The sequence below is a fragment of the Parastagonospora nodorum genome, assembly GCF_000146915.1.
Source record: "Parastagonospora nodorum SN15 chromosome Unknown scaffold_3, whole genome shotgun sequence".
In the NCBI taxonomy this organism is placed as follows: domain Eukaryota; kingdom Fungi; phylum Ascomycota; class Dothideomycetes; order Pleosporales; family Phaeosphaeriaceae; genus Parastagonospora; species Parastagonospora nodorum.
In genome coordinates, this window is record NW_001884551.1 from 1,603,128 (window position 1) to 1,614,665 (window position 11,538).

The 11,538-nt window shown below is 42.0% G+C and overlaps 6 protein-coding genes across 6 annotated transcripts; 4 read left to right on the plus strand and 2 right to left on the minus strand.

Annotated features, from left to right (window-relative positions):
• Positions 1-189: 189 nt before the first annotated feature.
• On the minus strand, positions 190-1,070 carry SNOG_20027 (hypothetical protein). The gene is made up of 3 exons (XM_001793106.1): positions 853-1,070; positions 624-683; positions 190-435 (listed from the first exon to the last, which is right to left on the minus strand). The coding sequence occupies exon 1, from the start codon at positions 991-993 to the stop codon at positions 871-873; it is 123 nt and encodes a 40-aa protein (XP_001793158.1). The 5' UTR covers positions 994-1,070; the 3' UTR covers positions 190-435; positions 624-683; positions 853-870.
• A 371-nt stretch (positions 1,071-1,441) lies between these two features.
• Positions 1,442-2,414, plus strand: SNOG_02555 (hypothetical protein). Its single transcript, XM_001793107.1, has 2 exons — positions 1,442-2,103; positions 2,152-2,414. Exons 1-2 carry the CDS (start codon positions 1,459-1,461, stop codon positions 2,368-2,370), a joined length of 864 nt encoding a protein of 287 aa, XP_001793159.1. The 5' UTR covers positions 1,442-1,458; the 3' UTR covers positions 2,371-2,414.
• Positions 2,415-2,584: 170 nt separating this feature from the next.
• On the minus strand, positions 2,585-3,121 carry SNOG_02556 (hypothetical protein). Its single transcript, XM_001793108.1, has 2 exons — positions 2,749-3,121; positions 2,585-2,693 (listed from the first exon to the last, which is right to left on the minus strand). The coding sequence occupies exons 1-2, from the start codon at positions 3,051-3,053 to the stop codon at positions 2,627-2,629; spliced, it is 372 nt and encodes a 123-aa protein (XP_001793160.1). The 5' UTR covers positions 3,054-3,121; the 3' UTR covers positions 2,585-2,626.
• A 21-nt stretch (positions 3,122-3,142) lies between these two features.
• On the plus strand, positions 3,143-3,566 carry SNOG_02557 (hypothetical protein; the record flags this gene model as incomplete). The annotated part of the gene is made up of 2 exons (XM_001793109.1): positions 3,143-3,167; positions 3,328-3,566. 2 exons carry the CDS (start codon positions 3,143-3,145, stop codon positions 3,564-3,566), a joined length of 264 nt encoding a protein of 87 aa, XP_001793161.1.
• A 246-nt stretch (positions 3,567-3,812) lies between these two features.
• SNOG_02558 (hypothetical protein) lies at positions 3,813-5,839 on the plus strand (the record flags this gene model as incomplete). Its single annotated transcript, XM_001793110.1, has 3 exons — positions 3,813-4,022; positions 4,135-4,644; positions 4,693-5,839. The coding sequence occupies 3 exons, from the start codon at positions 3,813-3,815 to the stop codon at positions 5,752-5,754; spliced, it is 1,782 nt and encodes a 593-aa protein (XP_001793162.1). The 3' UTR covers positions 5,755-5,839.
• A 388-nt stretch (positions 5,840-6,227) lies between these two features.
• On the plus strand, positions 6,228-7,412 carry SNOG_02559 (hypothetical protein). Its single transcript, XM_001793111.1, has one exon. The coding sequence runs from the start codon at positions 6,312-6,314 to the stop codon at positions 7,284-7,286; it is 975 nt and encodes a 324-aa protein (XP_001793163.1). The 5' UTR covers positions 6,228-6,311; the 3' UTR covers positions 7,287-7,412.
• Positions 7,413-11,538: the final 4,126 nt, after the last annotated feature.

The following is an 11,538-nucleotide window of genomic DNA, read 5'->3' on the forward strand; positions in this document are numbered from 1 at the left end:
GGAAGGGGGTGATGGTATCGAGTTAATGGACCACGCGATAAATTAATTTCGAATATCGCCATGGCTGCTCTCACGTGTTATGCACAGCACAAATTACACAACCTGGCATGAAATGCATAATTTGATTCCGGTTCCAATTGACCTCCTGCTATACACCCCTAGATCACGATTGCAAACTTAGTATAGGTGTAACCCGTGAGAGAGTATTGCATTGTCTTATTTTATGTACCCAGACTTGTGGCAGTGAGCCACGGCGGTGTGATACTCGCCATGCATTTTCTCAAGTAGGTACCTACCCTAATCGTATTCTGTGTGCGCTACCCGACGTCTAGCATGAACCATGGATACTTATTCGGGTGTATAACCTGAGGGGTTCAGTCACGGATGGCGGAGGACAAGCACAAGTACATCATCGTCGCCAAGTTGAAAGGAAATCTACTTCTCGAGTGTTAGCAAAGCACATTTGACATTGGTAGATCATAATTCGAGAGAAAAGTGGGCGGATCAGAAGAAAGATGAAAAGCGTATAGTTGTTCCAGCATTGAGGCAAGCCTCTTCTGGAGTTAGCATGGAGTATAAGTGTATCATCATCGCACGATTTGTAAGAAAAGTTTGAAACGTACCGGATCATGTGCGTCTGTGAACGCCGCAGGGCAGTTGAACGTTGGAATGACACCAATTACCTGCTCGGGGGTCAGTTAAACACCCTTGTGGTACGAGCGAGTAACAGTGCGTGAAATTGGCGATCAGGTAATCGAACTTGTTTTGTTCCCCACTGGTAGGTCGGTATTTGATAGTATTTAATGTTGCTCATCATTGCACAGGGTGACGGGAAGGCAGTGAGGTACTGACCTGGTTTACGCGACGCCACTATGGTCTCACGACGCCTATGCCTAGCCATATTTCTGTATTGTCTGCATTCGAGCAATCCAACGAATGCGTATCACGTCTCCGGTCTCGCAAGGCCTCGTCAAACCACGGCATCGACGCCATCAGCGCGGAGGAAAGCGCGCATGGTATATCGCATGCGCATCGGGCCTACGAGGCGTCTTTACGGACCGGCCTGTGTCTTGATGCATGTTAGCGAGTGCTCATGTAACATTTCAAACATGTAGAGGTGAGAGTTGAATTGTATCAGTAATCCCGTTTGGCTTGGGGGTCGATCAACATAGAGTTTATGATAGGGGCGACACGAAAGTTCATCATGTAGAAGAGCAGGGGGGCAGGAGCGGTTGAACTTACCAAAGGTTGGTTGTGGTGAGTGAAGGGTAATCGGAGGGCGCAGTCCTGGAGTTTTATTAACTTTTCGCGCCATCACCGGGGGATTATTTGTCCGCACGACAGCCCCGGTCGACTAGCGCGGCGCGATTTCTAGCTCCACGCGTGGTTTGCCATTCCTGTTGCTGTGCACCCGCCCATCACAGCACCCCCCAAGCGTTATCGCCTCGCGCAACAGCCATGCCGGACTCGACCTCATTTGCCACATTCGTCAAGCAGCAACGAGAAAAGAAGAAGAATGAAGAGCTGGCACAAGAGTTCCTAGGGCGCGGGCGCAAAGCCAATGCATCGGGTGCCGGCGCGGCTGGCAAGGTTCGAGACACGTCAGAAAAGCCCACATTACTGAGTCGCATAAGCGGTGGCGCAGGAGTGCAGAAGCGCTCATCTTCAGCAAAGCCAGCCGGAAGCATCGAAGGGAAGTGGCAACACGACCTGCACAAGCTCAACAATCCCAACGGTCCAGCAGCAAGGGCACGCGGCCCTGGACCTAATCGCACCACCTCGGCATCGCAAGTCGAGCGCAACAGCCGCACTTACGACAAATTCGCGTCTGTTATCAACCGCAGTACAAACCCAACGGCACGCAACAACGAGGCGCCAGGCTTCAACATCCGAGGCGTCGCGAAAGGCGGCCCATACACAGTCATTGCAAGCAACTTTGCGCCTGGAACAACAGCTGCAGACATCGAGGCTGTTATGGCGCCACACGCGGGAGAGACGCTGGGCTGCAGGCTACTTACCGCTGCGCCTACGGTAATGGTGGAGCTCCAGGTAGTGACAAAGGAGGGCGCCGACAATGTCATTGCGACTTTCAATAATCAAAAGGTGAGCTACCTTTCGGGCACTGTGATCTCATTTCTTTAACTTTCCTAGGCCGACGGCAGAGTTCTGTACGTGTACCTGAAGGAGACACCCGCCAGCAACGCTAGCCTACACTCCCGGCCACCACCTGCTCGTTCTACCCAGCCCTTCGGAGACGATATGGACATCGATACGAATGCTGGGGTACGCGGAAGCTACCAGGATGGACGATTTGGCTTCAGTGAAGGAGGCCGTAGAGAACCGCCCCGCGGACCACGAAGGCGTTACTAGGAGCCCAAGTATTAGCAAAACCTTAATGTACAATACCCATTTTACGATTGGCAATGACAGCGGCCGACATTTGCGGAAAGACGGATGATTATGCGTATTGGATCAGCGGGATCAATAGATACCAGTTTTCAGTCATGCCCTCGACTGCTTTGCTATGGACATCGTGTCACTCATATATAGAATCGAAGGGACACAAGTAGTCCCAGTAACAGGGTCGTCGCTCACGGTGATATATTGCGTACTGGCACGAATGTAGTTATTTTCCGTCTCCTCCACCTGCGACCAGCTGAACCACCAAGAATAATGCTATCGCCCACCAGTATCTGCAAATTGATTAGCATTGTATGCATCTTGATGAGGAATGTTACAGAAACTCACTTCTGCAAGAAGCTCTTTTCTGGCTCTTTCGAGTCAATCTTGCCTTCCGCGTTCAACACAATTGGTTTGTTCAACACCGGCTTCGGACCTGGTTGCCTCTTCACTATCTCGACCTCGACTTGGTCGCCAGCCTGCTTTGCGCTCGTTCCAAGTCCAACGTAATATGGCTCGCCTTTCTCATCGACATGGATGACAAACTTCTTGTGGTACTCATCCGCGAAACTCGCTGCTGACGCTACGATGCCGCGCCATGTGCCTGTTGTGGGGGTCTGACAGTCCGACACGCAAGAGATGATCGGGGGCATGTGAGCCTGTTGGCGGTGTATACGAGGACAGCGTTCCCACGGATTGGTCTATGTCGTACTCGATCTGTGCGAGGGGGATCGGTGAGGGAATGACGGCACTGTTGTCGGAAACCGGTACCGAGGAGATGTAGAGTGTCAATGAAGAGGCGACTGCTACTGGGAGCAAGAGCAGCTTTGCGAGCATCATCATGGCCGTATGGCGACGAGTTGAGATAGATGGAGCTGGGTTGGAGTGGTTGCGCAGGGCCGAAGCTTGGGGTACCACGGGGAATAGTAACGCCGATGCGCGATTGCTGGTCCTACGTCTCTCTGCTCCGCGTCTGCCACGCTAGCAAGTCGTCTCTCGTCTCGACGTGCTTCTTTTTGCATGACCGAAGTCGGTACGGCTTTGGCAAATACCAAGACGCGGTCTCACCTCAGTGGCGCTGTCAACGGCCAACAGCATCCGGAATGCCCAAACAAGTGGACCCGGGGCACCCACGATCTCCACAATCCCCAGCGCTTCTGGAATAATCGTGGTAAATCTTGACCGCTGTGACTGCGCAACTCGGCGCCCCCATGGCTTTGGGCACCTTCTCAGGGTCCCAGAGGTCACTAAGCACCCTGCCCCGCCCCCACCCATTCCACTAAAGCGTTTGATAGCTCTTGCTATGAGCTCATCCTGCACCAGGAGCTGTCTTGTGTCTCAACATTATTTTTTAATTACGTCTCGTGCTGCTCACACCTTCTCACCATTGTCAATTTCTACACTCAGTGAACATGGCCATTCCGTACAGGCAGGCCTCACGGCAGCAGTCGCGACAAATGTCGACCGATCCTCGCAACGAGCTTCACCCGCACGTTGATCATTACATCGGCATCGATGTCGGCACAGGCAGTGCTAGAGCCTGTATCATGAATGATCAGGGCGATATTGTTGGTTTGGCTTCAGAGAACATTGGTTTGTGGCAACCACAGACCGGCTACTATGTAATTTGACACAGAGATATGCCTAGTGAAGTGACAGCTGACCATTTAGGAACAATCCACGTCGGACATCTGGCGCTGCATCTGTTCGTCAGTACGTCGAGCAATGGATCAGCACAACATCGAACGAGACTCTATCCGCGGCATTGGCTTCGACGCTACGTGCTCACTTGCAGTCTTCTCCAACGACACAGATGAGCCTGTCGCTGTGACCGGGCCAAACTTCGACAACAAGGACGGTAATGATCGCAACGTAATCCTGTGGCTTGATCACCGCCCAGTTGAGGAAACAAACAAGATCAACGCGACCAAGCACAATCTGCTCCGCTACGTTGGTGGCAAGATGTCCATCGAGATGGAGATTCCAAAGGTGCTCTGGTTGAAGAACAATATGCCCAAGGACCTCTTCGACCGCTGCAAGTTCTACGACTTGACAGATGCGCTTACACACATGGCTACTGGCAGTGAGACTCGAAGCTTCTGCAGTGTAGTCTGCAAGCAGGGTTTTGTTCCAGTCGGTGTCGACGGCAGTGTGAAAGGCTGGCAAGAGGACTTCCTCACCGAGATTGGTCTCGAAGACTTAGTGGAAGACAACTTCAAGCGCATGGGAGGCGTCGACAAAGTGGTTTGTCCTACTCTACAAGTTGACTTGTATAAGACTAACCGACCATAGAACGGACGTTATCTTACTGCGGGAGAACTTGTCGGTACGTTGAGTGAGAAGGCCGCGGCAGATATGGGCCTGCAACCCGGCATTGCGGTGGGTAGCGGTGTCATCGACGCCTACGCTGGCTGGATCGGTACCGTAGGTGCAAAGGTCAAGCTCAACGAAGACACGTTGGATATGGAAGTGCCCAAGAATGATGTCTCTCAAGCCTTTACGCGCCTTGCCGCAGTTGCAGGAACTTCGACCTGCCATCTCGCCATGTCCCGCGACCCAGTCTTTGTGGACGGAGTGTGGGGCCCCTACCGAGATGTTCTCCTGCCAGGGTACTGGATGGCTGAAGGTGGCCAAAGTGCGACAGGAGAGCTTCTGAAGCACGTCATTGAGACACATCCTGCTTTCCAAGAAGCGACTTCGGTTGCGGAAACTTACAACACCAACATCTACGATTATCTCAACGAGCACCTTCGCGAAATGGCTGAGAGCGCTTCGGCACCACATATCGCATGGTTGGGACGTCACTTCTTCTTCTACGGCGATCTATTCGGCAATCGTTCGCCTGTCGCCGACCCGAACATGAAGGGCTCGGTCATCGGCCTCAGCTCTGATAAGAGTCTTGACGGTCTCGCACTCTACTATTACGCAACAATGGAGTTCATCGCTCTGCAGACGCATCAGATCGTTTCTGCTATGAACAAGTCTGGGCATGTCATCTCTTCAATATTCATGTCAGGATCACAGTGTCAGAACAATCTCCTCATGCAGCTCATGGCTACAGCTTGCGACATGCCTGTACTCATTCCTCGGTACGTCCATGCAGCCGTTGTACACGGAGCAGCTATGCTCGGTGCAAAGGCCGCAAGTACCGATAAGGATGGTAACAGTGAGCCATTGTGGGACATCATGGACAGGTTCAGTAAGCCTGGTAAGACGGTGAAGCCAATTGCCGACAAGAACTTGAAAGGGTTGTTGGACGCAAAGTACAAGGTCTTCCTGGAGCAGTGCGAAGGCCAGCAGCGCTACAGGAAAGAGGTTGACGACGCCATTAAGGGCTGGACGTCTAAGTCATAGGCTATCGTAGAGGTTGCTGGGTTTGCAAATCGTAGGACGGATTGTATGACCGGACAACAATTTTCAGACGGCGCAGAGTCCCTGCAAAAATAGTGCATAGCAACTGCACTGTGATCCACTTATGATAGCATTTTGGTTGCTACTCATTATCAAAACGGGCTTGTGAATCAAAGCGACTACGCAATACACACAGGTCGGACACTTGACCCAACTGCATCTTGGAGAGCGTGCTTTCACATGTCAATTAGGCTATGTTCCTGAACATTCGCGCGACTTGTGCGGTGATCTGGCCACGCCACTTGGCAGGGATAGCCACAATGCATAGCCCCGCCTACGTCATGGCCGTACGTTTCTCGACTTCGCCCCGCGCCTGTACCACTCCGCAAAAACGACGCACTTGGTATATAAACACGTCATTCCGCAAATATCTCCAACACACACTCTCCAACGACGACTCAATCTTTCTTACCGAAGTAATTGACCGAAGTAATTGTCCGAAATAATTGTCGTTTACACTTGCACCTACCAACAAGCACCCCCAAGAACACACCGTCAACATGGCCGCCACCGTCAATGTTGAGAACATCAGTACAAAGACTAGCGAAGACGAGATCAAGTCCTTCTTCAGCTTCTGCGGCAAGATCCAGTCCATCAGCGTAAAGCCCTCGGGCAACGACGCTCAGACTGCCTCGGTCACCTTTGAGAAGACGGCTGCTGCGAAGACGGCCCTGCTCCTCGACAACACACAGCTTGGCCCCAACTCGGTGCATGTCACCTCGGCAAAGTCGCTTGATGAAATCGCCGGTGAGAAGGCTGCCTCTGCGGAGGAGGCCAAAGACGGTGACCACCACATCGAGCAGGAGCAGAAGCCCCGCGCGCGTATCTTCGCCGAGTACCTCGCCCACGGCTACGTCATCTCTGACAAAGCCATCGAGGCTGCCCTTGCTACAGACAAGCAGCACGGCTATAGCAACAAGTTCACACAGGCTCTCCAAAACTTCGACTCCAAGACACAAGCCACACAGAAGGCTCAAGCGGTAGACAACAAGCTGGGCCTTACCCAGAAGGCGTATGCTGGTTGGACTAGTCTGACCAGCTACTTCGACAAGGCTGCCAACACTCCCACTGGTCAGAAGCTCCGTGGCTTCTATGAGCAGGGCAACAAGACCGTCATGGATGTGCACAACGAGGCTCGCTACCTTGCCGACCTCAAGAAGAAAGACCAGGGTGGCAAGGATATGAATGTCCACCACCTCCCCGAACCCGACTCCGACAAGACCACTTGCAACTGCCAGGCAGACACCGGTAACTGTCAGTGTTCTCCTAATGAGTGCGCCTGCTCCGGCTGCGGTAAGAGCAGCGTACCCAGTGCCGAGAAGATGAACGTTCACGCCCTACCGCCTCCCAACCAGACTTTGACGCAGTGCGACTGCGCTTCCGAGGCTGGCAAGTGCCCGTGTCCTGAGGGAAAGTGTGCGTGTAAAGGTTGTGCCAAATCCAAGGACGCTGGCAATGACAAGATCGCTATCTAGGCATGAAGTATCCGGCGTTAGTGGATGGTGAAGTGATACCAGTTTCCTCAGTAGACAATAAGTCTCCTCTGAGTCTATGTAATAGTAGATGCTAGCTTTAAAAAGAATTCACACAAGTCTTTTACCATATCCACGACATTCAGCCAAACAGATGCGTTCTATACTTGTCTAGAGACATGTTTACACGCAAATAGCACAGCTTGCATAGCTAATATAGAGTCTGTATTCTAGGCTTAGTTAAATCTATCTATATATTCTAGCTTCTAACCCACGAAGATAGGACCTAATATGTTAGTAGCTCTGCTATCTCCTACTATATATATGTAAACTAGTCTACAAATAACTTAGCAGCAAAGCTAAAGCTCTAATATACTAATAATATCTTTTAATATTATATTAGAGCTAAAAACTTTATAACTATAATAATTAATAGTAAGTAATTATAGTAATAACTAGAGCTAATTCTTAAATGCAGTATAAGCTACTACTACTATTATTATAAATACTTACTCTATTATATTATTAGATTTTTTCTACTATCTATTACTATATTAAGATTTTAGGTATATAGCCTATTCTATTATCTTGCTCTATTATTACTTTACTATATTATTAGAATTAGAATTATATTTTATAGATATATTATAACGTAGTTTATAAGTAAGCGCTGCACTTAAGTAAGCACTATAGTCTCTCTACTAAAATAACTACGCAGTAATATAGCATAATACTATAATAAATTTATATACTATATATAATAATATACTATTTTTTTGAATTATTACTATCTTCTATATTCTCTATTTCTATCTTATAAGTATAAGTATTATATCTAGTCTTACTATAAGTACTATAGCGCTTCTCTATATGCACTTTCTTTAATAGTCTATTATTATTATAATAGTTCTTTACTATTATAGTAATTAAGTCTAATATCTTACTAACTATTAAGATCTTCTCTATTTATATATATTATTATTTATATACTTTATACTTTATTATTACTTCTATAGTATCTTAAAGATAGCTTATTTCTTTCTATATTAATATTATATTATATACTATTTACTAAGCAGCTTTACTTAGCTATATAATTTTTATTAGTCTATTAACCTTATTATAGAACTTATATAGTTTTATACTCTCTATTAAATAAGCATACTCTATACTTTTATCTTATAAGTATTATATAGTATCTTTGCTTACTAAGCACTATTCTTTAATAGTTATTAATAGTAGAGTATAGAAGTATATATTAAGCTTTAATGATACTATCTCTAGATTATATAAAGCTAATTTAGCGCCTTAAAACTTTATATAAATATTCTTTACTATAAATATCTTCTTAAAAGCAGCTTTAAAGGCTAGTAGAAAGATTTTCTTCTTAATATAGTAGATATAACTATATGCTAAGGCTAAGATACTATTATTATATATATGCTTTAATAGTAAGAAATAGGTTATATTAAAGTAGCTATAGTAAATAGGATAAGTATATAGATATATAGAGAGTAATAATCTTTTTCTTCTTATAGTATTTCTAGAATTCTACTATATAATAGCTCTTATAGCTATTAATAATAATAAGTAGCTTATATACTCTAATAAAATATATATAAGAGTTAAAGTATTTAAGCTAAGTAAGCGCTAAATTATTATTTATCTAGCTAGTAAAGCTAACTTAGATAACTTAGTTATATAGAAGATTATAGAACTAGTTTAAGATAAGAATTTTACTTATAAAGATAAGAAAAAAGTAGAGTTATCTTTTTTATTATATTAACGCTTTATACTAATATAATTTACTTATAATTACTAAGCTAGAGCTTCTTTACTTTCTTAAGCTTCTCTAAACTTATTACTATAAGCTAAGAGAATATCTTACTTATTAAGAAGCTAGACTTATTAAAGTTATATATATTCTTATCTATAACTCTATACTTCTTCTTTATACTCTAAACTAGTATAAACTAAAGCTAGATAATTACTAGATTCTTATAGATAGCTTACTAGTAATTATATAGATAGCTTTAGCATATTTGCAGCTTAAGAGTATACTTAATAAAGTTATTAACTTAGTTCTTGCTAATAAGCTTACTAGCATGCTCTCTAAGTAGTCTATTAGCTATATCCTTATACGTTAGCCTTTAAGATAGATAGACTATATATAGAATACTATTGCAGTATTAATACCTAAGAATAGTAAAATACTAATCTACGTAACTAAGCTAACTAAGCTTAGAAAGTAGACTAACGTTTCTCTATAATCTATTTATATATTTAAGCTAGCTCTTCTAATATATTAGAAGAGTAGTAATTAATATAATCTTTTCTCTTAAGTTTACTTAGCTATAATAGTTATAAGCCTAGCGCTATAGAATTATAGAGTTAATTCTCTACTATGCATCTTATATTTACTAAGTACTTAAATTAATTATTCTACTACTCTTATTTCTCTTAAACCTCTTAAATTATCCTAATAATATTAGTCTAAATAGACTAAATAGACTAGATAAAACTTTCTTCTATAGTTACTTTTTAAGCTTATAAAGACTAGCTAGTATAGTATATTTAGCTTAAAGTTTATGCTATTAGAAAGCAAATATAAGACTATATTAATCTAGATAGCTTATTATAGCCTAATCTTCTTAATAATGCTCTTATATATCTAGAATTATCTACTAAGCTAATTAAGCTAAAGAATCTTTCTACTAGAGCTACTAATAAAGTAAAAGCTAATTATAAAAAGTCTTTATAAGAATATATTAAAGATATTAAAGCTTATAAAGTTTTATTAGCTAACTATAATAAGAAAGTTTAATAATAGAAAGTTCTTACTACTAAATAGTCTTAAAAAGCTGCTATACTTATAAATCTTTAAGACTAGATTATAAAAATAGTCTTACTAGATCTTCTTAAGCTTATCTAGATTAGGCTTTTCTAGATAAATAACTTAAGCTTCTAATTATAACTTAAACTGCTTAAAGATTAGCTAGCTCTAAGTAAGGCTATAACTTAGAATTAAATTAGATAAGAGTACTAAGCTTATCTAGATAAAGCTAAGCATAGTAGAATTAAACTAGAGAAGTAGTTTAATAGATAGTAAACTCTCTATGCCTAAGCTTAGACGTACAACGTCTTAGAGGTTAAAGAGACTATTACTCTTACTAACATTTCTTAAGGCAAATATAGCAAAATATGCCTTAGAATAGGCTTAATAGAAATAAGCAGAAGTTATAGAAAGAGCATCTCTAAGAAAAGGATAATCTAATATTAGATAATATTACTATAATATTTAATGCTATACTAACTAAGTAATCTAAAAGTATAGAAAAGATAAAGAAACTATTAATCTTTGCAGTACTAACTCTAAATAGGCAAACTACTTAGAGTAGCTTAACTAAGAAAACTAAAAAAGGCCTAAAAGTATACCTATGCATTTAACTAAACTCTTAAAAGCCTTAATTAGATAAGTTTTATTGCTAGAAACTAATTAACTACCTTAAGCTTTAAATAGTAGTAATAGAATTAGCTTCTAGTAATCTAATTAAGCTTAATAATATAGATAAAAAAAGAATCTTAGAATAGTATAATAAGCCTAAGTAGCAAGAACTCTATAAATAGATTAAGAAGTTAGAATAGTCTACTTTCTTTAGAAAGAAAAGATTAGATAAAAATTATTCTATTACTATTTAGATAACTTTAATTAATCTAACTCTCTTCTATAAAAGAGCTATTAGAGATCTATAGTACTACTTTTAATTAGCATTTACTATATTAATCTATAATTCTTAATAGTAGAGCATGCGTCTACTTAGTAAATAATTAGAGCCTAATTAAGAAGAGAATATTTATTAAAGCTATAAATAGAGAATATATTAAGATAAGAACCTAATATTTACCTATTAATAGTATTAGTACTTAGATTATAAGAAACCTTATAATTAGACTAAATAGGCTATATATAGTAGATCTTATACTTACTAATATAAAGGTTATTAAGAGTTTCTATCTTAATATTATCTTAGAAGTAAGACTTTAAGATTAAGAAAACGTCTAGTATACTAGTTAGAATTAAATGCTTTAATATAATAACTTATCTAAGAATAAGTTACTCTATACGCTTATTAGAAAGTATAACCTTAACTTCTTAGAATTAATTAAGTCTTCTTATTCTCTAGTCTCTACTATTATAAAAGCTATGCTAAGATTATATTATCTATAAAATAGAAGTAGTAATAAGTAAATATAG